The sequence below is a fragment of the Balaenoptera physalus genome, assembly GCF_965194825.1.
Source record: "Balaenoptera physalus genome assembly, chromosome: 8".
Classification (NCBI taxonomy): domain Eukaryota; kingdom Metazoa; phylum Chordata; class Mammalia; order Artiodactyla; family Balaenopteridae; genus Balaenoptera; species Balaenoptera physalus.
In genome coordinates this window covers 12,731,320-12,757,047 of record NC_138887.1, presented here as the reverse complement: position 1 = coordinate 12,757,047, position 25,728 = coordinate 12,731,320, and the positions used below count along the sequence as shown (strand labels likewise).

Here is a 25,728-nt window from a genome sequence, read left to right as displayed (position 1 = left end):
CAAAATCACACACAGAAGCATACACATACACCCTCACAAAAAGAGAAAAAGGGAAAAAAATATATATCGTTGCTCCCAAAATCCACCTCCTCAATTTGGGATGATTCCTTGTCTAGTCAGGGATTCCACAGATGCAGGTACATCAAGTTGATTGTGGAGATTTAATCAGCTGCTCCTGAGGCTGCTGGGAGGCATTTCCCTTTCTCCTCTTTGTTCTCACAGCTGCCGGAGTTCAGCTTTGGATTTGGCCCCGCCTCTGCGTGTAGGTCGCCTGAGGGCGTCTGTTCCCGCCCAGAGAGAACGGGGTTAAAGGAGCAGCTGCTTCGGGGGCTCTGGCTCACTCAGGCAGGGGGGAGGGAGAGGTACGGAGGAGGCGGGGCGAGCCTGCGGCGGCAGAGGCGTCGTGACGTTGCAGCAGCCCGAGGCGCGCCTTGCGTTCTCCGGGGGAAGTCTTCCCCGGATCACGGGACCCTGGCAGTGGCGGGCTGCACAGGCTCCGGAGAGGTGTGGAGAGTGACCTGTGCTGGCACACAGGCTTCTTGGTGGCGGCAGCAGCAGCCTTAGCGTCTCATGCCCGTCTCTGGGGTCCGTGCTGATGGCCGCGGCTTGACCCTGTTTCTGGAGCTCCTTTAAGCGGCGCTCTTAATCCCGTCTCCTCGCGCAGCAGGAAACAAAGAGGTAAGAAAAAGTCTCTTGCCTCTTTGGCAGCTGCAGACCTTTTCCCGGACTCCCTCCCGGCCAGCTGTGGCGCATTAACCCCTTCAGGCTGTGTTCACGCCGCCAACCCCGCAGCCCGAGCCTCAGCTCCCAGCCCCCGCCCGCCCCGGCGGCTGAGCAGACAAGCCTCTCGGGCTGGTGAGTGCTGCTCGGCGCCGAGCCTCTGTGCGGGAATCTCTCCGCTTTGCCCTCCGCACCCCTGTGGCTGCGCTCTCCTCCGTGGCTCCGAAGCTTCCCCCCTCCGCCACCCGCAGTCTCCGCCTGTGAAGGGGCTTCTAGTGCGTGGAAACCTTTCCTCCTTCACGGCTCCCTCCCACTGGTGCAGGCCCCGTCCCTATTCTTTTGTCTCTGTTTTTTCTTTTGCCCTACCCAGGTACGTGGGGAGTTTCTCGCATTTTGGGAGGTCTGAGGTCTTCTGCCAGCGTTCAGTAGGTGTTCTGAAGGAGTTGTTCCACATGTAGATGTATTTTTGATGTATCTGTGGGGAGGAAAGTGATCCCCGCGTCTTACTCTTTCGCCATCTTGATGCTTCTCTGCCCTGTCACTCTTTTTCATTTTGCTTTTTTGACTGGGTAATTTCCAATGTCTTTTCTTCCAGCTTGTTGATTATTTCTTCTGCATGGTCAAGTCTATTTTTTTTTTAATTTTTAAAATTTTTTTTAAATTTTTTTATTTTTTAAATTTATTTATTTATTTTTGGCTGTGTTGGGTCTTCGTTTCTGTGCGAGGGCTTTCTCTAGTTGTGGCAAGTGAGGGCCACTCTTCATCGCGATGTGCAGGCCTCTCACTATCGTGGCCTCTCTTGTTGCCGAGCGCAGGCTTCTCATTGCAGTGGCTTCTCTTGTTGTGGAGCACGGGCTCTAGGCACGTGGGCTTCAGTAGTTGTGGCACGTGGGCCTCAGTAGTTGTGGCTCACGGGCTCTAGAACGCAGGCTCAGTAGTTGTGGCGCACGGGCTTAGTTGCTCCACGGCATGTGGGATCTTCCCGGCCCAGGGCTCGAACATGTGTCCCCTGCATTGGCAGGTGGATTCTTAACCACTGCACCACCAGGGAAGCCCTAAGCTGGTAAAGCTTTTTGTTGTCTTAACTCAAACCTACCCACACCCCAAGTTCCTTGACAGAACAGGGTCACTGGCTTTTTCTATAAACTGTCAGCTCTATCTCCTCACTCTTGGCTTGAGTGCTGCTGGGACACAAAGCTTCCAGGAGTTGTCACCATCCCTTCTGGTCAGATGGGGACAGAGGGTACTCCACAGCAAGTGGGGCTATATCTCAGCTCCCTTGCCTGGGCAGGAAGGGGAGGAATAGCTCTGGGATACCCTCAATTTCCTAAACAGGCTCTCCTCCCTCTGGGAGGAGCTACTCTCAGCCTTAGTTATGAACGAATGCCCCTGCCTGTGCATAACATGGGGATGCTCCACACCGGTTTTGCTCTGGGGCTGATCAGCTCTGCCTGCTTCTCAGCTCAGGTGCTGCTGGGCTGCACAGCTTCCAGGAGTTGTTGCCAGCCCTTCTGGTCAGATGGGGCCAAAGACACTCTCCACAGTGCATGGGGTTGTGATTCAGATCCTTGCCTGGGCATGGGCAAACTGCTCTGGGGCTATCCAAACTCCTCATTTGAGGATATGAATCAGACAAATCTGCACCTCTGAATTTCCTGGTTGGAGCACATCCCTGACTTGGTTCTGCAGATGAGCAGGGCAGCTGGTTGGGATTATTATGTGGGCACGGCAGGTATGAGCTCAGTCTGCCCAGATCAGTGTGCTGGTTGTTGCAAGCCCCTCCCCCTTCTTCATCACAGTCAGATCCCCAGTGGCTGAGCCCTGAAGATTCCCCTGCAATCCCCGTGGTGTGAGATCGGAGTAGGGACTCCTGCAAAGCAGCCAGCAATGCTGGGGTCGGGGTTGGTTGTCTCCCCAGCTCTCTTTCCCACTGAAGGAACCAGAGGCTCAGGAGAGACCTCTCTGTGTGGTGCTGCCCTGGCCTGGGAGAGGGGCAGTGTGGTCAGTGTGCAGCTGCTTCTCTTATTCTTCTAACGCAGTCTGTCTTGGTTTCTGTGGTACAGGTGAGTGCTTCAGACTCTAGAATTCTCTCATTGGTGTCTTGTTCTTGAATAGTTGTTAGTTGTTCTTCCGGTGACGGGGAGTGAAGTCAGGAACAATCTACATCACCACGTTAATGACATCACTTCTAAAATTCATTTTTGTCTCAAGGGTTTCACAAAAAGAGGTGGACTAAATGTGGCCCATGGGTCACAGTTTTCCAGCCCCTGTTTTGAAACAACAGTGATTTATTATTTTTTTATGATTCTGAGGGTTGACTGGGTGGTTCTGCTGGACTTGGAGGAGCCCATTTATGTGATTGTTTTCAGTTAGATGGTTAGCCGGGCTGGAAAGCCCAGGATGGCCTCTCTCATTTGACGGGTTGGGGTTGGCTCCTGGCCACAAGGAGTGACTTGGATGCCTTCCTCATCTTTTTCACCTGTCAGGCTAGAGAGGCTTTCCTACACGGTGATCTTTGGACACTGGTTCAAAAGGCAAAGGCAGAAGCGACAAGGCCTCTTGAGGTGTTGGCTCTAGGACTTGCACAATGTCTCTTCCATCACATTTCGTTACTCAAAATGAGTCATGAGGCCAGCGCAGATTCACACTGAAGACAAATAATTTGCTAATGTGTATTATGAGTCTCTTTGGAGAAATGTAGCAAGCAGTGATTTCCAAACTTATGTGGACAGAGAAAGTTTCTTTCTCCTCCCTACTCCACGAATCCCAACTCCTGTTAACATGTCAAGGGATCCTAGTGTGCCTTGGAGCACAGTTTGGGAAATCAGAGTATAAAATCTAATCTAATTTAGAGAAATATGTACTAAAGTGGTATCAGATAGAATATATTATATTGAAAGAATAAGTCACTGCATTTAAGTAGAGCTTATCTTGGGTATTAAAGTTATAGAAAACCTAGGACTTGAACTTGCGTAGGAGTTCTGACTTTTACTGTTGTATTACACTAGAGTAGAATATGTAGTTCTTGGACTGGACTACATTATTTTAATACCGGAGCAAAAGGACTATGCATTCATTACCTAAGACAGATTGGAAAGACTGTGGGATCTTTCCCAAATTTTATCCAGGGTTTGGGAAATACTAAATCCAGAGAGTGGGTTGGAAATTGGGAGAGAGAATAAAGTTGGTCTCTGAATGTGTACTACCAAGTGTAGCTTGTTTATGAAAATGATTCTCTAAAAAAAGAAAGTATTAAAAAATAATACTGCATATAAAATTAAAAGAGTGATATTTTTAAGAAAAATTTACAACTATCAGAGTTAAGCTTGTGACCAAATACAAAGTCAGTGTATAGAAAATAGTACTTTCCTATCTAATCCAAAAATTTAATGAAGGAGAGATTCCATACGTGGTTAAAAGTAGCAACATCAAATATGAAACACCTAGAGAAAATAGTAACAAGATATGTATGGGATTTACCTGAAAAAAAACTATAAAAATTCCTTGACTGGGAAGACTAAATATTGTTAAGATGTCAATTTTTCTTATTATTGATAGTTTACCAAAATTCCAAACACCATTTCAACAGGGTTATTTTTTGCAATTTAATAAATTCTAAAGTTTATCTTGAGAATAAATTGACTAAATAAATTATTAAAAATTACTGGAGAGGACAATCCCTTCTATATATTAGAACAACTCTAGTGTTAAAACACCATAAATAAATTGAAACCCCCCCCCAAAAAAAAAAACCCTAACAAAGTAGGGAAAATATTTCCAACAATAACTAAAGATAATGGTAGCTATTTTACAAAAAAAATAGATCAGAAAAAAACCTACAATAGATTAACTTCTTCAAGTAATTCGTAAAAGCTGAAATCCTGGTGTCAAATATGAAAAAGTATTTGGTGTTACTAGTAATTAAATATATGCAAATAAAAATGGCACAAATAGGTTTTTCCTCTTTTTAATCATTCAAATATTTAGTAAATATAAACAATTAATGTTGCCTAATGTGTGGTAAGACATATAGGTTCATACTCTGCTTGGGGGAAAGCAGTTGGGCAATAGGCATATAGAGCTTTAAAGTGTTCATTCTTACTGACTCAGTAATTCTATTTCAAAATATTCATCCATGATGTCCTAGTAAAACACTTTAGAGGAATCAAGATAAATACACTTGCAGAGTTGTACACAATAATGAAATACTGCAAAACACATACACATCTAGCATTAGGGAAGCAAGTAAATACTTTGGAATATTGTACATTCACCAAAAATTAAATTTACTGATAATTTTTCATAGGAAGGAAAATGTTTATTATATAATATTAATTTGGAAAGGCAAAGTTATAAACTATATTAACAATGAGAACTAGAAGGAATAACAGCAAAAGAGAAAGCACTGTTGACCCTTGAACAACACAGATTTGAACTGTGCAGGTCCACTTATATGTGGATTTTTTCAATAGTAAATACCGTAGTTCTACATGATCCACGGTTGGTCGAGTCCACAGATGCAGAACTGAGGACATGAAGGAACTGCTTATAGGGAGGGCCCACTCTAGGTTATACTTGGATTTTCGACTGTGCACAAGGTCAGTGCCCCTAACCTCTGCATTGTTTGAAGATCAGCTGCATAGCTAAATGTTAACCGTGGTTGTCTCTGGATAGAATTATAAGTAAGATTTGTTTTCACATCCTTATATTTCTCTCTGTTTTTCAAATTTTCTAATATGAACATATTAATGATCAATAAATGGATAAAACTAACAAATAACTTTGCAGTACACACCCATCTTTAAGAGCGCAAACAACATACCAAAAATAGCCACAAAATAAAAAAAAAAAATCTGTGCTCTGACCTAGTTGGTAGACATACGAGAGATTTTGTTGTAAACTTTAGGTCATTAAGGGCCAAGAACAGCACAGACCACAGAGGTCAAAATAAATGTAAAAAGTTTATGCTATTTAAGGAGATATTTCTTGTCAATTTATGTTCTTAATTTCATTTAGCATGAATATCAAAATCAAAGGTATTTCTGATATTTTTCTAACTTTTATGTTATTGTGTATAAATACCTAAACTTTTATTATAATGTCCTATACTTTTCACTTGTTTTCAGTTGCAGTTTTCTCCTTTATAAATTCATTGAGAAAGTTGTATATTTTCTTGCTTTGACTTATGGTGAGGGAAAGTGTAAACTTGGTAAGAAGAAAAAGGCCCACGTCTTTTGTTTGCATGCTACAAAACTTTTCATTTTTCAGTGGGAAAGAGAATGTTTTGATGAAACACAGTCCACCAATGAATTCTGCCATAAGTAGCGGAATCTACTAACAATTTACGCATGCCTTTTGTGGTTGTTTACTGTATTGTTCAATAAAACTTACATACTTATTTTAACTGTAACCATATGAAGCATCTTAAAGCAACATGTACATGCAAAAGCTGTATATTTGAGAAATGTCAATAATTTTATGATAATTGGTTACCTTATTTTTCTCAGGCAACAATAGCAGTTGAATGTGACATTCAATTATTAAAATACTATTTTCCAGTATAATGAAATAGCTAAATAGTAAGATCGCATTTAGGATACCTCCTTAAGTAGCCTTTGCTTTTCCCATTTCCAAAGTGTTTCTAAGTTTGAATTGTTCATTCTGTAAGATAGCAGCACCCTAGCATTACTGACTTATCAATGGCAGTTTTTACCACCTCCTGAAAGTACTCCTGGAATTAGAAGACTAGGGCTATGATCTACAAATGTAGTAACAAATGGTAGCATGATTTAACCAAGGACCAAGAAATGGTTTTCCAGTTTTACCAGCCCAGTTTGATTTACATTTCTAACTACCAGTAACTTCCTTTGAGCATATCCAAAAAGAAAATGAATTAAGGAATTAAGGACTTTCCCTCTCAGAAATATTCTTGAGAATGAGCCAGTTTTATAATTTGGCACTGGAAGTCCATGGGTGGGCAAAGACCTAAATTTTACTTGAGTTATCATGGTTAAATTCCATTAAAGTTCCTGTCTCATATTCCTCTCCCATTATTTTGCCATTTTCCCTTTTCTTTCTTTCTCTCTCAGCTGCCTTTGGGTTTGGTTGGTGGCTTGCAGGAAAATAATGTTAGCACCTTTTTATTTTCCAAGTCATGCTCTAGTGTAGCTCAGAACATAGAACAATTAAAGAATGTATAATTAATGCCAGAGCTATCTGTGGTATGCCTTATAAATCATTTAAATTCTTAAAGTAATTAAACTAAGTAAATTCTTACTTAAAGTTAGTAGGTTCACTAACCACTTATTCAACCTAAGTGGTATCTTAGGTTGGGTTTCCCCAAAAGCAGACCCTGATCCAGGGACTTGGGTACAAGTAATTTATTAGGGAAATGATCTCAAGAAATACAGTCAGCAAGGAGGAAAGTGAGGCAGAGGAGGGTGCAGCCTTGCAAACTTTCATGGTATTGGAGAAGCCCACAGATGAAGAAGAGGTGCAAGCATTTGAGATGGGAAGCTGTCAGCAGGCTGAAACTGTCTACAGCTGCCGTAGAACTCATCCATGTGGGTTAAGGGCACGTGGAGTGCGCCGTCTACAGCCTCTGCAACTGTTGGTGTCAGGGGGCCTGAAAGACTGAATAGAATCGTGGTTAAGATAAATTGAAGCTCCAGTTAGACTGCTCATCTTTCAATACTTGCTCTGGCTTATTAGTTGTGAGATATTAGGCAAGTTGTATGACTTTTGTGTTTCATATTTTTTTCATCTGTAAATTGGGAGTAATAATAATCCTTACCTCTAGAATTATTGAGAGAATTAAATGAGTAAATATAGGTAAAGCCCTCAGCAGAGTGCCTGGCATATGGCAAACACTTGATAAGTATTACTTATTGTAGGGATTTCGCGGGGGGGCCAGTACAGTGGGGTGGTAGTTAATTTGAGTAACAGAGCTCTGTTGAAGTTTGTGTTCGCTCTTATTTGGCAGCCATGTGGCATGTTGACTTGTATTAAGTAACCACAAAAACGTCCTTTAAAAAAAAATCTTGGCGGCTCCTAAGCCTTGTTTCTCTTTGTGCATTTATTATTTTTGGACTTACGTACATTTTTAATTAATTTTGTTTAAAACAAAATTGGCTCCGTTGAAACCAACTTGATAGCTGTCTTTACCAGCTTCTTGTTATTCACAAATCTGACCAACATGACATCATCCGAGCCCTCATTTAGCTTCAACAACAGGAACCACCCTTACTCCCCAAGATGGAAACTGAACTTTCTGGGTATATCTTTACTGGTTTCCAATTCACACAATTACGTCACTATGCAAACTACATTTTCTCCATCTTATCCATGAAGATATTTTGAATGACCTTGTTAGTAGCCTTGTTGAAATCCAGGAACACTTTGCCCGTTGTATTTCTCTCACATGCCTGTTTAGAACCCAATCAAAAAAGAAAATGAGATTGGCTTGGTATGATTTCCCTCTAAGAAGACCACATTCTCTAACTAACACTACTTCCCTTTCTCAGTATTAAAAAAGGAACTTTAAAGTCCTTCATTCAACAAATGTATATTGAGCTCCCACTCTGTCAAGCATCATTTTGAGTCCCAGGGTTACTTTTCCAATATTCAGCATCTACTGAGCAAAACCCAGTTTCCTCGTATTCAAAAACGGGCAATAATCATGCATCCTTGCAAAGTTATTACTGTGATTTAGCGAGGTAATTTATGAAAGAACCTAGCACGTGCCAGAGTGGAGAAGGTGCTCAGTATATCAGTGTCTTTTCCCAGGTTCCAAGAGACTAAACCCAAATAACTCATTTATCCATTGCTCGATCAAGCCATCCATCCATTCATCCAGATATGCATATATTCAAGCCACCTTTTATTACTCACCTCATTTATTGAGGTGGTGTAGCATGGGAGGAGGATGGGAAGAGCTTGGATTTTGGAGCTCATACTATTTACCTTCTAGTCCTGGCTCTAACTCTTACTAAAGGCGTGATCTTGGCAAGTCACTTAAACCTCTCTGTGCTTTAGGCTCCTCCTCTATCAGATGGGAACAACGATAGTATTTATGGATATAGGGTTGTTGTATTAAATGTGTAATCTATGTTAAGTGCTTAAAATGTGTCTGGCACATAGTATACGCCATATAAATGTCAACTGTCAAATGTCAGGCTCTGTCCCGGTAGAAGGCTACAACAGGGAACAACCAGACTCATTTCCTGTCCTGTAGTACTTACAGAAATCCCCATATGCTCTATGAAGCCATGAGACTGCTTTAATCAAATCTGCTTGCTTTTTTTTTTTTTCTGTTAAGGGTTTGAAAAATCTTGAAAGAGAATGTGATGAACATTTAGTTCTATTTATATCTTGCCAAATTGTTTCTGGAGTTTTGTTAATGTATATACACAATTAGATATAATTATATGCACATATAATTGTGAGTTCTGTTTTTGCATTTGCTAAAGTATTTTTGTGTATATTATATAAAGTGTTTAGTGTATATTGGCTATATATTTACTTTAAGTTGCTTGTATACTAATCTGTTGTATAAATATTCTGCAGCATACGAAGGTATTTTGCTATTTTCTAGGCATTTAGGGTTTATAAAATGTTTTTGCTGCTATTGAAGTCTTTGATTTGGTTATTAGTGTACAAATGGAGTCATTCAAACTGAATGAACAGATTTATAGTTATATAAATATATATATAAATATATATATAAATATATATAAATATATATATATAAATATATATATAGTTATAGTTCTTATTACTTCTTAACCAATTGTTTTCAAGAAAATATGAGTTAATTTGTAACACCTCAGTAATATGTAACCATTAATTTTTGCCATTTCTTACAGTATCTAATGACACCTCAAATATTTTAGCTTGCATTTCTTAAATTATAAGTGGGATTGAGCTTGTTTCCTTGTTTTGACTTATTTTCATCTTTTCCCTTTGAATGAAATATTTCTTCTGTTGATATGTGAGCTATGGGTTGGTTAAATTATATAAGAGAGGACTTTCTGGAAGGATGGCTGTTGTTTTAAAATACTGAAGGACTGTTAAGGGGAAGAACATTGCATGAGGCTCCTCAGGACTCAGCAAGGATCAATAGTAGGAAGTTTCCAGGGGCCGATTCTAGGATGAATGTGAACATTTGCTCCAACATTTACAGCACTGGTTCTTACCTGGAAGGGATCTTAGAATCTCTAACAGGGAAAGGAGACTAGTGTGAGTGGAATTAGGGAAAATGAGAAAGCGCAGAAAGATTGGGAAGCTGGAATTCTTATTAAGAGATTCCCAAATATGAGGTGAGTTGCTTCTGAAAGTACTGTCTTCCCTGGCTGAGAACCTCCTCTGCTGTATGGCTGCCGAAGCAGGTTGGATGACCACTCTTCTGGGTTTCAAAGATAGGAGGAAATTGCCAGAAAAATTCATTCCGCCTCTGGGATCCTTTGAAATCAGAAATAGCATTGTATAGCCTATAACTCTTTTCCTTTAGGCCGTTTTCATGTTAGTGTATTATGTACAGTAACAAAATAAGGGAGGGAAGAATGGGGATTTATTGTTTAATAGGTAGAGAGTTTCAGTTTTACAAGATGAAAAGAGTTATGGGGACAGGTGTTGGTGATGGCTGCACAACAATGTGAATGTATTTAATACCACTGAACTGTACACTTGAAATGGTTAAGATGGTAAATTTTATGTTATGCGTATTTTAACACAGTAAAAAGGGGAAAAAACCATTGTGATCTCTTAAATTTTTAAGAAATATATATTCATACAAAATGCTAAAGGATATGCATAAATCAAAATTATTTCTGTGTGGTAAATAAGGTTATAGTTGATTTTCTTTCTTCTTTTGTGCCTGTTGACATTTAAATATTTTTCTACAATAATTATGTATTGCTTTATTAGTAGTCTTTTTTAAAAATAAATTTATTTACTTTTACTTATTTATTTTTGGCTGCGTTGGGTCTTCGTTGCTGTGCGTGGGCTTTCCCTAGCTGCGGCGAGAGGGGGCTACTCTTTGTTGTGGTGCACGGGCTTCTCATTGCGGTGGCTTCTCTTGTTGTGAAGCACAGGCCCTAGAGCGTGTGGGCTTCAGTAGTTGTGGCACGTGGGCTCAGTAGTTGTGGCTCGCGGGCTCTAGAGCGCAGGCTCAGTAGTTGTGGCGCACGGGCTTAGCTGCCCCGTGGCATGTGGGATCTTCCCGGACCAGGGTTCGAACCCGTGTCCCCTGCATTGGCAGGCGGAGTCCCAACCACTGTGCCACCAGGGATGTCCCTATTGATAGTCTTTTACGAAGAGATCTTGATTCAAGAGGCTTATTTTTTGATGTAAGGAGCCCTGGTGTGAGGTATTGCTGGACCTTGGCAGTGTGGGCAACTTTCCCGCGTCGTATCTGCAGTGATGCCGCTGAGGCTGTAGGGACAGTCACAGCAATGCCGGTCAGTCCAAACCATTATCGTATATGATCCACTCTTCCTGTAAAATCTGTGCAAAGCAGAACATGTTCTGGAACTGTGAGTGATCGTTAGTATGGACCCGAATTATTAATGTGGTAATAATAATTAGTCTGACTTGTAAGACATAGTGGCTGCTCAGCTTACAGTAAGTGTCCTGATGTATTTAAGAGCAAGTTGTATGAAAAGTCCATAATGACCCTGCACTAGAAAGCAGTGATTGGAGTCCCTGGATGGACTCTTTCACCATCGTTTGTGTGGCCTGTGAATCGACATGCAGACAAAGGAGAGAGCTAGTGAATACTAGCGGGGAAAAAAAAGATAACTTTAACCATAATTTATTAGTAATATGTAGGGATAAATTCCTAAGAGGAAATAAGGTCTAAGGAAATTACAGGAAATATTAAATCTGTGATTCTGTTTACGGTAGAAACGCCGACCAACAAATTCCAGCTGTTTCTCTTTGGGTTATAGAAGTGTCATAGGCCTATTTATAGTTGCTGCATTGTAGACTCCAGCCTGGTTGTTATGGAATCCCATTGGTTTGGTTTGGGTTTACTCAGATTTGCCCAAAGACACATTTCCTATAGGCAATATATTTATGGAATGTAGTAGCCCTGTACCAAATTTTTGTTTCTATAACTTCTATTCTAGTTTCTTCCTCTTCCTGCCAACAGTTTGCCTCCCCAGAAATGTTAGTGTAATATTATTTATTTAACACTTATGTACCACTTAATTGTACAATTACACTGTTCTAAATACCTTCAAAGTATTAATTCATCTAATTCCTCATGACAAAGTTATGAGCTAGATACTATTTCTTAAACCAACACAAAAACCAAAAACCTTAAAGGACAAGAATCATAATTTGTCTACATTAAAGTTAATTTTTTTCTATATGAAAAAATAAATACTGATAAGCCAAAAGACAAGCTATAGTCTAGGAGAAGAAATTTGCAATGCATGTAACTAATAAAGGATTTGTATCTAGATTATGCAAATGTTCTTATAAGTCAATAAGGAAAGAAAAGCAGTTCATCTGAAAAAGGGGCAAAGGATATGAAGAGGAAAGAAACAAAAGAAAAACAAAAGTCTAATAGCCCTTAAGCTTATGAAAGATGCTTAATTTCTCCAGTTGGGAGAAATACAACTTAAAGTAACCATGAGATACCATTCCACCTCTATCTGATAGGCAAAACTTTCTTCTGACCATAAAAGTTGGTGAGAATATGGAGCATGGTAGAAGCAGATATTGACATCAACCACATCGCAGAGCAATTTGGCAAAATCGAAGCCAGCTGACAATGTGCCTGCTTTACGACTCAGCGGTTCTACCTCTGTATATATACCTTGGGGAATCAATCCCATATGACCCAACAGAGAAATGTATAAGGTTCCATTGAAGCATTGTATGCAATAGTAAGAAATTGGAAACAATTGATCATTAATAGGAGAAAAGATAAATTGTGGAATATTCACACAGGGATGTGCCCAGTGGATAAAATAAATGAGTCAAATCATATGCATGCATATGTATAGATCTTGAAATTAAAATGTTCAATAAGAATAGCAGTGGGAGGGAGGGAGACGCAAGAGGGAAGAGATATGGGAACATATGTATATGTATAACTGATTCACTTTGTTATAAAGCAGAAACTAACACACCATTGTAAAGCAATTATACTCCAATAAAGATGTTAAAAAAAAAAAAAAAGAATAGCAAGTTGCAGTGTAAAGGTTAAAAACACACAACATGATACTTTATAATGCCTATGGATTCATCTAAACAGACACACACACATGTAATATAAGTGCAGTAGCATGAGCAGAGAGATGCACAAGATTTCTAGGATGGTGGTTACTTCTGACATGAAGAAGAAGGGGAAAAAAGGTCAAGGAGAGGTGCAAAAGGGGCTTTGCCTGTGTCTGTAACATTTTGTTTCTTAAAGATATGAAGCAGATATGCTAAGATTCATTAACAATGTGAGTGGGTGAGGGCACATAAGTATTTATGTTATTTTCTTCTCTGTACTTTTCTATTCCTACACTTTTTGGCCTATTTGAAATATTTCACAACAGTAAAATAAATAAGTTTAATAATTTTTTTTGTATTTACCTATATTTTTGCTTACTATGTTCTTTTTTTTTAACATCTTTATTGGAGTATAATTGCTTTACAATGGTGTGTTAGTTTCTGCTGTATAACAAAGTGAATCAGCTATATATATATACATATAGCCCCATATCTCCTCCCTCTTGCGTCTCCCTCCCAACCTCCCTATCCTACCCCTCTAGGTGGTCACAAAGCACCGACCTGACCCGTGCTATAAACTAACTCTAGTGGCTAATACTCCTAAATTTTCTTTTAAAAATCTTTGGGGGGAATTCCCTGGTTAGGATTCTGCACTTCCACTGCAGGGGGCCCGGATTTGATCCCTGGTTGGGAACTAAGATCCTGCGTGCCACGTGGGGTGGCCAAAAAAAAAAAAAAAAAAAAAGGGACACTGAGGAAATTAGACAGTACTTGGAGAAGAAGAATACTTCAGAAACAACCATAATTTAAAAAAAAAGTCTTTGGGAAGCATTGCTATGATATTGACATAAACTCATCCCAAAACTTTTATGTTATATGGACAGTATGTCTTTCCAAAGTTTTGTATTCACTTCTCACTGGCTTACAGAGTAATGGATTTTGTAATTCTCCAATGTTTTTGTTAAGTCTCTGCAAGATATTTATTTAGCCTTCTGGGTTTTTCACAAAATTATTTTGAATTTAAAGACACAATTTTCTGGGTCTAGTTTTCTGTATATCAAGAAGGTGGTGTGTTAGGAGAGCTTTGTCTCCACTATCCTGGAGAGCCACCCTCATGGTCTAATAGGGAAGTCCACCATTGTAGTTGTATTTTATTTGTGTAAGGGGATGGAACTAATATGTGCAAATTTAAAAAGATTGATGGGTTTTGGGTTTCGGGTGTATAAACATCCAAACTTATTTTCAGAACTCTGTAGTTGGCAAGTCCACAACTCTACCATAGAGATAGTATAGCAACAAGACAGGTATACCTTTCTACTTATGCATAAATATACAAAACTTTTTTGAAAGTTGATTCATTTTTCCAATTATATGAAGAAATCATTGTGTGAATTAAAGAATACTTTTGTAACATAAAGTCATATTCTAATAAGTTAGTATGTTACATTTGAATTTTCTTATAAAACCTCTATGAAAAGACAACTAACTAGACTCCAAATTGGAGCCCTGAATTTTTATGTGGGAAAATGCCAGGATTCAAAGATTTAGAATATTACCAAAGAATCTCCATAAATAGTTTATCCTTGAAATCCTTTTCTGTTCTGGCCCAAAAGTGGGGAAGAGTTCATGAAACCAAGAGGGATATGATTTCATTTTTGCCCCACACTTACCCTATTTTCTGCTCCGGGAACTTGAAAAGTCATGGAGGAAAGTGTCATTGAGCATCTCCTAAAGTCTAGCAGGAGATAAGGGTAAAGAAAACCTTTCATTTGCTCCAAGTTGCTGTCATTGCCTTTTTTTTTTTTTTTTTTAACATCTTTATTGGAGTATAATTGCTTTACGACGTTGTGTTAGTTGCTGCCGTATAACAAAGTGAATCAGCTATATGTGTACCTATATCCCCATATCCCCTCCCTCTTGCGTCTCCCTCCCACCCTCCCTAGTCCATCCCTCTAGGAAGTCACCAGATTTTGTCCAGGGAGCACCCTGGGCCTTTTAGGGAAATGAGGCCTTGTCCAGGTAAGGACACGGCATGAGCCATAGCAGGCATTTTCTTTTATCACTGATAGGAATCGAAGCCTCGGACTTTGTCTTAACCATTAGAATGAGGCAAAAATACAAGATCTTTAACTTCTGTGGCTTTTCCACAGCTATTTCGATGTTGGTACCTCTTTAAACTGTTTCAACCATGCTGATCGTTAGCCTGGTAAAATGTGTCTATCTTATTACTCCCTGCCTAGTTTGAAATCTCTGTATTGTCACTCCCTCCTATGGGATCTCTAAGTGTAATGAAGACTGATTGGGATTCCCGACACCGGTGCCATCCCCAATCCCCTGGAGGCTTCAGTGCAAACACTGATATTTTCTAGAATAAGAAATGAATAAACAACAACAAAGTAACATGTTAATATATTTTAAAACTCCCAAAAGCTTAGACTTAAATTTTTAGAATTGAGAGATTATTGATATATATTATATATTATTAGCTTTAGGTGTACAACATAGGAATGATTTGATATTAGTATGCTTAGACTTTTATAATCAGAAAATATTTGAGCTATGATCAGCAAAAAATAGGAGTTGCTATATAAATTGTTAAAATTCCTTCCTTGGATTTGAAGTTATAGACATATTTTATTATTGTATTCATTTTTGTTATGTGACCTTACAACTAAGTAAATACCATTTTGAGTACTTACTACATGCTAGGTGATGTGCTAAGCAATTTACAACTGATTATAATTTCCTTAGAACAGAAGAGAAAATTGGAGCTCAGAGAAGTTAGACAATTTACTCATGGTCACAAAGTTAGGTGAGCTTAGGATTAAAAATCAGGCTTGTCTTTTCAGTAAATTTTATTTATTGATTTATTTGTGGATTATCTTTTATAAATGGCAACAGTGTATTATAGTGAGATGAGCTCTGAGCCTGAAATGTGGACTTGAGTGTGAGTCTCAATTTTTTCATCTTCAAAATAAGAATAATGAGTCCTTTCTCATAGAATTCTTGAAAGGATGAGATTAAAAAATGGTGGCCAATATTAGGAGACCTTATCAGACCATAGGGTTGATCAGTTGTTGGTGGGAAGGAAGTCACGAATAGTTGGAACCCAGACAACTCACCGAGTAGAGAGTTAACCTCCCTTCCTCCCCCAGCTCTGGGGCAAACAGTAGCTGAATTGCCAGTGGCCTAAGGATGGCACCGTGTGCTAGATTTGACTGGATTGACGCTGACATTTAATGGGTCTACCCTACGGAAGGAGCACAGACAAAGACCAGTTCAGGACCTCACCAGCTTGTGGCTTTGAACCTTCTGATCTGTACGCTTCTGCTCAACTTCTCTGTGCCCTAGTTTCCTCAATCATGAGGATCGTAAACCTCACCTCATGGGATTACGAGGACAAGAAATAATATACGCCAAGTATTTCTTGTGGTGTCCAGTACATACTATAAAAGGCTCTCAGTTAACAGTAGCACCAAGATGCCGTACTGCCTTTTCAAGCCCTTTGCCGGACAGGTCTTCAGCAGCACATCACTCACAAAACTTTGTCTGATCTGCTCGCCTGTACTCTGCTGCCCAGGGTCAGGCAGTAGAAAGTGGTGATTAACCTTTGGACTCAGGATAGTCTTCTAGCTCGACTACTTCATGTTGATTCGAGTTAAAAAGGCTACTTAAACTCTCTAAACCTTGGTTTGCTCATCTTTAACATGAGCATGATAATGGTGCCTACCTAACAGGATTGTTACGAGAATTAAATGAAATAATGTGTGTAAACTGCTTAGCACAGAGCCTTGCAATTGGTAAATGTTTAATAAATGTTTGCTTTGATTTGAAAAAATTGTGAACGTTTTTAATTGATATTTTTATTAAGGTCATATAGATAGGAGGTGCTGGGGCTGTGACTCAATCCCAAATCTGTCCACATCTCATGCCTGTTCTCTTGTAGCACACTTCTTGTGTTTGAATACTTCCAGTAACTGAACTGCCAGTATGGTCCCTATTACTAGAAATCTTTTCAATATACATGATATGATGACTTTGTAGGATCATAGAAAACAATAGATGATTTTTAAGATCCTTTGAATTTCTGGGATCTTATGATTCTCTGGATCATAGGAAGTCCCTAAATTGAAACATTATGTCTGAAGCATTTACTTGTAAATTGGTCTTTGGGAACTAGAAATCTATTTTCCATAAGACATACTTCTATACAGAATTTAGAGACCAGTGTAGAAGAAGAAGGAAGAGGAGGTTCTGTGATATTACATTCAAAGCTGAGGGCCTCAAACTGTCTTCCTTCTCCCAACCTCAGTATCTGAATAAACCTAGTCTCAGCAAGGTTTTAGGAGAAGATACTCCACCCCACTAATTCAAGCTAATGTGATTGAGATGAAACCGAGGGTAGTTATCAGTTAGCCATTGACAAATGGTGAATTGTGACCTGCCTTCACTGGTTAGGCTTACTTTGATTGTTTTTATAAAAGCTTGTATGTCCTCCAAGGGTCACATAGCCTGGGCAATAGGATGTTTGCCCAAGTTGTTTTTTAGGAACTTGGAGTCAGCTGTGTCCAGTTTGAGCTTGACATGATTAAGACTGGTTAAGACCTCCCACCCTCCATCTGGGCATGTGCAAATGTCCATTCGGTGACCTTTTGATGTCTGAGGGCCAGAATCTCCACCCTCACAGCATGCTAGTGCTGCTGTTTTCTGAGCATGTCTCCCATGAAGAAACCTGTGGCTTGGTTGCATCTGCACAGAGCAACGATTGCCTCTCCCTTTTCTTAGCTCAAGTTACCTTTCTCCATGCTCCCCCTGCCTCAGTTTTTATCCCATAAATATCCCCAGCCCCTCGCCTTCGGGGAGACAGATTTGAGACTTTTCCCGTCTCCTGACTTGGATGCCTCAGGAATAAACCCTTTCTCTGCTGCAGACCCCATCGTCTCAGCGTTTGGCTTGCTGCGCAACAGGCAAACAAACAAGACCCTCTTATTCTTCCCAAATAGTCGTATATTCATTCACTTAGCAAATATTGAGTGCCAACTATATTTTAAGTTATGGGGCTATAACAGTCAAGAAATCGTCTGTTTCTCTAGTGTGAGAGAAAGTAATGATCTTGGGGAAGGAAATTGTTGGACAGATTTGAGACATATCTATAATGAGTGATTTATGGAAAGGGGGAAAATTGGAGGCAGTAAGTTTTTAGTCAACTATTGCCATAGTCCATGTGTGACGAATCAAGGGCTTGAACTGTGATAGTAATAGTGGGAGTAGAGGAATAAAACTTAACTTTTGAAACGTTGATTCTACAGGGCAATTATGTATAAATGATAAATGATGAGAAGAAGGAGTTCCAGATTTAGCCGAGGGTTTGAGTTCAGGCAAGGGAGAATATTAGGTTTATGGGGCAAATGGAAATTTTAATCATCCATGGGGATGATACTACATCTGAGTGGAAATATTCTATGGTAACTAGAAAAGGGGAACTGAGGAAAGGTCAGGGCTAGAAATAATAGATTTGGGTATCATCTGCATAGAGATGACGGGATTACTTAAGTGCATAAAAGAAAATGAAGAATATTGGGACTGGAAGGAAAAGGTAAAAGAATTAATTAAAAAAATACAGAAATGGCCAAAGAGGTATTAAAAATCCAAGAAGGTATCATAGGACCTAAAGATAAGATAGTCAACAGCGTCAAATACTGCACAGAAAGCAGGTAGGATTAGGACTGTGAACAGAATATTGGGTCTGACAAGCGGTCACTGGAGACCCTTGGAGACTGGGTAAGAAAAGGTGTTGGTGGCCAAGTCATATATCAGAGGCTCAAGCAGTAATGATAGATTGGAAACATAAATAGGATAGTAACAAAAAGGGATAAGAATGCCTGGAAAACTTATTTTTTCAAACGAAAACTTATTTCTGGTTGACAGTAATATGGAAGATATTGATGGAGAGGCAGGTTTAAGAAGCATCAGAGGGAGACAGCATGGTGCCTCCTGTCAGGTTTCTTCTTCTCTAGTCTCATCGATATCCTTCCCTTCTCTGTATCAATGCTGATTATGTCAGCCCCCTACTGAAAGACCTCTCTGGGTTCCTCATTGCCAGTGGAAATCCAATATCCTTAGCATAGCTCACCAGATGCCTCACACTCTGGTTCTAACCTCCCTTTTCCATTTCCTCTTTTGCCTCTCAAGGCACAGGAGATTTCAGATTCTTTCCAGATTGAGTCTTTGTACACATTGCTTTTTCTGCCTGGAAGATCCTTCTTCCCACCTTTCACGTGGAAAATTCTAACTCATCCTTCAACACCTGGCTCAAATGTCACCTCATTTTTGAACGCTTTCCTGACTCCCCAGGCCCAGTGCAGGTCTCCCTCTTTGGTGCTTCAACTGGAAGTTGTTCATTCATATTTTTGTCTCAGCATCCTGCATTGTAATTCATAAATTTCAATAGCTCTGTTCTCCATTAGACTATATGATCTCTGAACACGATGACTGTCTTTTTTTATCGTTGTAATCCCCATGACTGGCACAAAAAAAAACTCTTGCTAAAAGCATCAGGAATGAATGAGTGAGTATTAATGTAAAGAGATATATCATGAGGTATATAGGATAAAAGTGAAGAAGCATCTTAGTGCTAAGCGAAATAAGCCAGACACAGGAATACAGATAATGCATGATCTCACTTATGTGTGGAATCTAAAAAAAGTAAAACTCATAGAACAAGAGTGTAGAACGGTGGTTGCCAGGGGCTAGGGTGTGCGGGAGATTGGGAGATGTTGGTCAAAGGGTGCAAACTTTCAGCTATAAGATGAAAAGTTCTGAGAATCGAATGTACAGTATTGTGATTATAGGTAATAATACTGTATCAAATACTTAAAATTTGCTGAGAGTAGTTCCTAAGTGTTCTCACCACACACACACAAATGGTAACTGTGATAGTGGTAATCATTTCACAGTGTATACGTATGTTAAATCATCACATTGCTCACCTTAAAAAATCATGTTGTACAAATTAAATACATATGATTTGTATTTGTCAATCGTACCTCAAAAAAGTTGGGGTGGGGGAAGCTATATGAATTTGAGCAAGTTAATTTCTCCAAACCTGAGTTTCCTATTGGTCAGAGGAGGATAATACTTACCTTATAATGTGCTTGTGAGGATAAAATCTACAAAATATAGATCAAACAATTAATGACCAGCATTTATTCATCATTAATGTTACAGTTATTTCCAACTCCCACCTTCATGGCATGGATCTCTTATTAGTTGCTCTCTGGCCTTGGATTTGGCTGCAGCTTTAATCCATTCTCAAAAGAGAAGAATTTTTGGTTCATTTTCTACGTTAAGTTTTTATGTTAAGAAATTGAAACTCAAGTCTGTCTTTAAGCAGCAGTGTCTAAATAATGTAATCTGATTAATAATAACCATTCGGCATCAAGTGAATTCAACAAAAATCTAGAATTAAATATATGGGTTGATTTAATAAGTTTACAATTAAGTCTGAATTGTTTTATGAGTCTCCAAGGAACTTCCCAGAGGAGGCCCTAGTTTCGAGGCTCACTACACTGGATCCAAGGACACCCTTCTTGTCTTATCTTCAGGATTGTGTTGCCCTGAGTGAGTTAAGTCAGCTCTTTCCATTTTTTTTTTTTTAAGCAGAATTTTTGTGGTTCATAAAAACAAGCACTTACAGCTTTTCTTGCATAGATAAAGGAAAGGATTCTACATCAGATTTAGATCAAGAGATAGATTTTCAGAAGAAAATGATGGATGCGTCCTCTGGGAGTAAGGGAATGCAGTGATGTTCGTCTCTGACTGATTGAGTTTAAGGCATTTGTGAACACTTCCACGCCCACACCCACTCAAATACACAAACAGTGGTCACAACTGCAGCTCCAGACGCTGCCTCTCTCCCCAGTCTCATATCCAAAGTGCATCCGTTGTTTTCCATAACATGAAATAAATCCCTCTCTTTTGCCCAGTGGTGAAAAGCTTATATAAATACTAAAACTTCCAACTATCCCCCTGAGTTTTCTGTTGGCAAGCCTGCAGCTATGGGTTTGTTTAGATATTGACATGCGTTTTCTGTGCGGATCTTTCAGGCCACTTGGGTGAGTCTAGTGGTGATAAATTTATGTCTTGAAAATTCATCAGAGTATCCATTATAACACTCTGTTTATGAAAACTTAAATAATTAACACCCTGATTGAAAAGGCTCCGGGTTCAAAGTACCTCTTTTATTCTTTCAACATATATCATTCTGGTGATATATATCTATATATATATCTTAGCAAGTCTTGGCCAGGAGATGACTTTAATAGTCATTGAAAAGAAAATGTAGATGCGAAGAATTGACGAATTCAAAACATATAATCCTGCATTGTGGTGTTCCCATGAAAGAATGTTTTTCAATATTTAGAAGTGAAGTATTTTATTGTGTACTAAATAGGGGTAGTTAACATTAGTGGGCCATAATTAATGTGTATAATGAAAAATCTTTATCATAATGGAAAGAAAAGGGAAGGCATTATTTTTAAAGATAAAAATCAATGCCTGGTGTAGAGTAGGCGCTCCTTAGATGGCTGTAGAATAAGTGGATGTGTGAATAGGATTAATTATATTCCTAGTGAAATGTAATACTACCTTCATTAAAAATTTTTATCAGATTCTTATGTAAAAAATTTATATGATTGAACATAGTTGTTCATATAGTAGTCTGTCTTTTAGAGAGTATGTTAATTCAAACTTCTCTTTTCTTTTTATCTATTAGATGGCAATTAGAGAAGTGTTCTCAAAGTATTGACACTTTTTAATCTTTATTTTAAATAGTGGAAAAAGTGCATTTCTCTGACATAAATTCCCATAGAATCTGCTGATCTGAAATTAATTCTAGCTATGTCTGAGAGAGCTGAATAGAAGCCCATGAATATTAACTATTTCTACTATACTTCCACTAGCCCTCCCATATTAGTGAAGCATTTTACTTGCTGCCAATAATTTACTATAGTTAACACTTTTTAAAAATTTCTTTTAACCTAGATTATTACTTAACTAAAAATAGTTTGCTATTTTAACAATTAGCAGTTGTCAAATTCTTCATATATTACAAACTATGAGTGTTGATTTGTCTTTGAGGATCCAAGATTTTGTTTCTATGCTCACTGTCTTAAAGGAGAACTAAAAAAACAGTAAATCTCATTAATGAATTAGGTCTCCTTTCCTTAAGACCTAATAGAAAAAAGACGGGAAATCAAATAAGCTTTTGTGTCTGTGAAGTCCAATTTTAAATTATAGTAAAAATAAAACAGAGGTAAAGGACTTGGATGAATTTGAGGGTTGTTGGCTAAATTGAGGTATTAGTCTTTACATGTCTCCATTTATTCTAATTAGTAAACCATAGTACAAGTAAATAAGTAATTAAGGTTTTTTTTAGGTCAGTGGTTGTGGCTGTTAATTCTGGTGTGCTTTAAGAGTAATGGAGGTAAACCATACAGTTTCTTTTAAAACCAATTCATTAGTTTATTTTTTGTTTTGAGGAATAATTTAGCGTATCTGTGTCTATCTTAACCTCATGTACTATTGCCTGAGACCTAAAAAACACTGCACAATGACGTTACGCTCAAAACTTCAGTAACATTATATTATCATTATTAAATTCATCAAGTGCTCAATACCACATTTGAAGCTCAGTTAGTACCATTTTCTACATAATCTCTCTTCTCCAAGGGTCTCTCTGTCAAAAAGTTCATAGGGTCAGAAATAGGAGGAATTTCAACTCTAATGGTGAATTTGCAAACAAGGGGATGGGAGTGGCTATTCTTATCACTTACAGGGCAACTCAAGTTGTTTCATATTGGCAACATTCTCTCAAAACTAGGCACAAGGAAAGTTAAAGAAACATGTTTTTGTCATTATCAGTTGCTTTCAAAGAGGGCCATATGAGAAAACAGGTTGTGTTACATTCTTCAGAGTATAAAAGTGCATCCTTTTTTGGTCTCTTCCTAGGTTTGAAGAAGAAATGACCAGCAAGTGGTTACACCTCTTTGAAGGCAGTGGAGTCCCGTATGGCCCAATTAACAACATGAAGAATGTGTTTGCAGAACCCCAGGTTTGTTTTTTGAAATTTTTAGTATGTTTCGGTTAAAAACACAAGAATTTGCCTCTCTTTTCTATCCAGACTGATTCATATAAGTGTACATTAGCCATCGATCTTGAGCTTAAGTCACATCACATGATTTTTTACTCTTACGTTAAAGTGTGGGTCTGAAATAAAAATAATCAGAATTTAGCACTGGCAGCCTACAATCATACTTTTATATGTATCTGATCGAACATATTTCTTCAGCAGCCAGCCATAAAGTATCCAAGGTCGGGGCATTTGTTTTTCCTGAAAAATAGAAATATAGACAATTGAAAGGTTGGGGTCAGGCACTCAGAGATGATTCTCTGTGGAAAGAAATGGGAGGACCTTCACAGCGGTAGTCCCCCTCTCATCGTACAGCTGTCTTAAAATGTACAAAGCAAGTCATCATTAATTCTGCTGATGAGAGGCTTTTATATGCTTTGATTAATGTGCATTATTCGTGAAGAATAAATGTACTTGAATAGAGATTTGTGCTGTACATTGCTTACAGACTGCTTCTTGGGGTACAGAGATAAGGATCATCTGAAAAAATACTTCTTCTATAACATTGTTCAAATGATTATTTTGAGATAATGTCAAAATGATAAGTTTTGATTTTATTACTTTAATCAGTATCACTGCAAGCAATTTACCATTTCTCAGATTCACATATTAATCCCACAATGTAGAGGAACTCCCTTTTTCTGTGAAACTTTCACTGTGATTATTCATGTATCTGTCAGCTTCCGTCATTTCAAAATTATAGTTTTTCTCTTTATTCTTTTCATTTTTTATAGTGGTAGATTTTTCTTTGAAATGAATTGTTGAAAATGGAATATACTTTTTTAAGGGAGAAAACTGACCTAACTCTAACTTTGGTACCTTCATGTTACATGAATATCTGTTTAAAGGATAATTGAACTGTGTTCAATTCAATGATTACAATATTTACTGGAGAAAAAAAGGTGAGTGAAGGCAGGAATTCTGCTCTGTGCTATTTTTTTCTGTCAAGCTTGTGAGTATGGCAACACTTTGTTCCTAATGAAAGAATGGTCAATAAGAATTGGAGAAAAGGTGGCCCACTTGATGTGGACTGAGTCTTTGTGAAAGGGTCCCCACTACATCAGTGATTAATGCTGGTGATTCCTTGTGATGAGGTAGCAGTGTGTGCACCCAGAATGTAATAGACCAGAGGGCCAGTTTTCTCACTTCAAGCTTTGTCTTTAAGCTGTTGTAGGGGAATGGGTGGGTTTCACCGTAATTTTCCGGCTTAAAAGTAGAACCAGGGTGTGTAGGACTTCCTGTTTAACTCAATTTGAGGGCACGTTTCTCTAGAGAGAATTCCTGAGAGTTTTTCCATTAGCATTTCTGTTGGCTCCACCTGTGTTTCATCAGGAATAAAGGCACCAAAGCAAAGAATGTTATTTTAAAAATTATTAGATATATTCAAGTGTTACTTATTTTTTAGGCTTTGATAAACAAGGATCCAAGGTCCCACCCTTAAAATTGTTCACTTTATGGGCTGGTTCGGATTGAATATCGGGTAATTAGGATTTTCATTCCCAATTTTCCCTTGTAGCTCACTTTAATTACTTTAATTTTTGTATCTCAACTCTTTTGGACCTGCAGGAATTTTCTATTATTGGTCTATGGCTTATTTTAGTTCTTAAACAATTTTTCAAATGGAGAATAGTGATATTCTAAGTCAGGATACCAACTTTTCCTACTACCCCAAAAGTCTTTGAAAACTGCCTTCTTATCCACCAAAAAGTAGATTCTAATTGTTACAATTCTAACATCAAAAATTCTTAATCATACAGTGATAGTTATTGACAATAGCGTAGAGTTGGTCTCTTTTATATACCATTTCATTCTTCTTTGGAATTTAAACACCAAAATGGGAGTATAAAATTATCTGGATTTTTAGAAAGACTAGAGAGCAATGTAATATTAGTACAGGGACCTACTGTGTGGCACAGGGAACTCTGCTCAATATTCTGTAACAACCTAATCAGGAAAAGAATTTGAAAAGGAATAGATACATGTATATGTATAATTGAATCACTTTGTTTTACATCTGAAAGTAACACAACATTGTTAATCAACTGTATTCCAATATAAAATAAAAAGTTGAAAAAAGTAAAAATAAGCAAAGATGACTATGGCAATTGTACGTAGGACTGTTTGGCGCAAGAGGTAAGGGCACCGTCTTTCCCCTATGCCTGGAAGTGTTTGGCTCTTTTAGAAGGAATTCCCTATCATTATGTATTTTGAAAGGAATGTAGAAGCTGAAAAAATCAGGGAGTTAAAAAAAATTTGTATAAAATAAATTATTTTTAAAAAGTACCTTAAGATGACATCTAAAAAAGAACTACTCTGAAAGTTCATTTAACAAACTTTTTATTGTATTTACTATGTTCCAGGTGCTAGGGATTTATCATGAATTTAGTAATTCTTTTCCTTTCTGAAAAATAAATTCTAAGTTGACTTAAGTAGCAGGTACCCAATAAAATTTCATTGATGCATGAATCAGTGGATGAGTGAGTTGGTTAACTCTGTAAAGTATAGGTTTCCAAATGATCAAGTGGCTACTGTGTCCCCCTGTGTGGGACTGACAGACTCTATCTGTAGAGCTGGCTGAGAAGCCTTTGGTTGGA

General features: G+C 38.3%; 1 protein-coding gene across 15 annotated transcripts in view; it reads left to right on the top strand.

The window, feature by feature from the left end:
• Window positions 1-25,728, top strand: part of SUGCT (succinyl-CoA:glutarate-CoA transferase) — a 789,655-nt gene that overhangs the window by 269,979 nt on the left and 493,948 nt on the right. For 14 of the 15 annotated variants that reach the window (XM_082473570.1, XM_082473569.1, XM_082473565.1 and 11 more), the window contains one exon: window positions 22,954-23,056. In XM_082473570.1, coding sequence (XP_082329696.1) covers window positions 22,954-23,056 — 103 coding nt within the window. The other variant, XM_082473564.1, reaches the window with a different exon arrangement.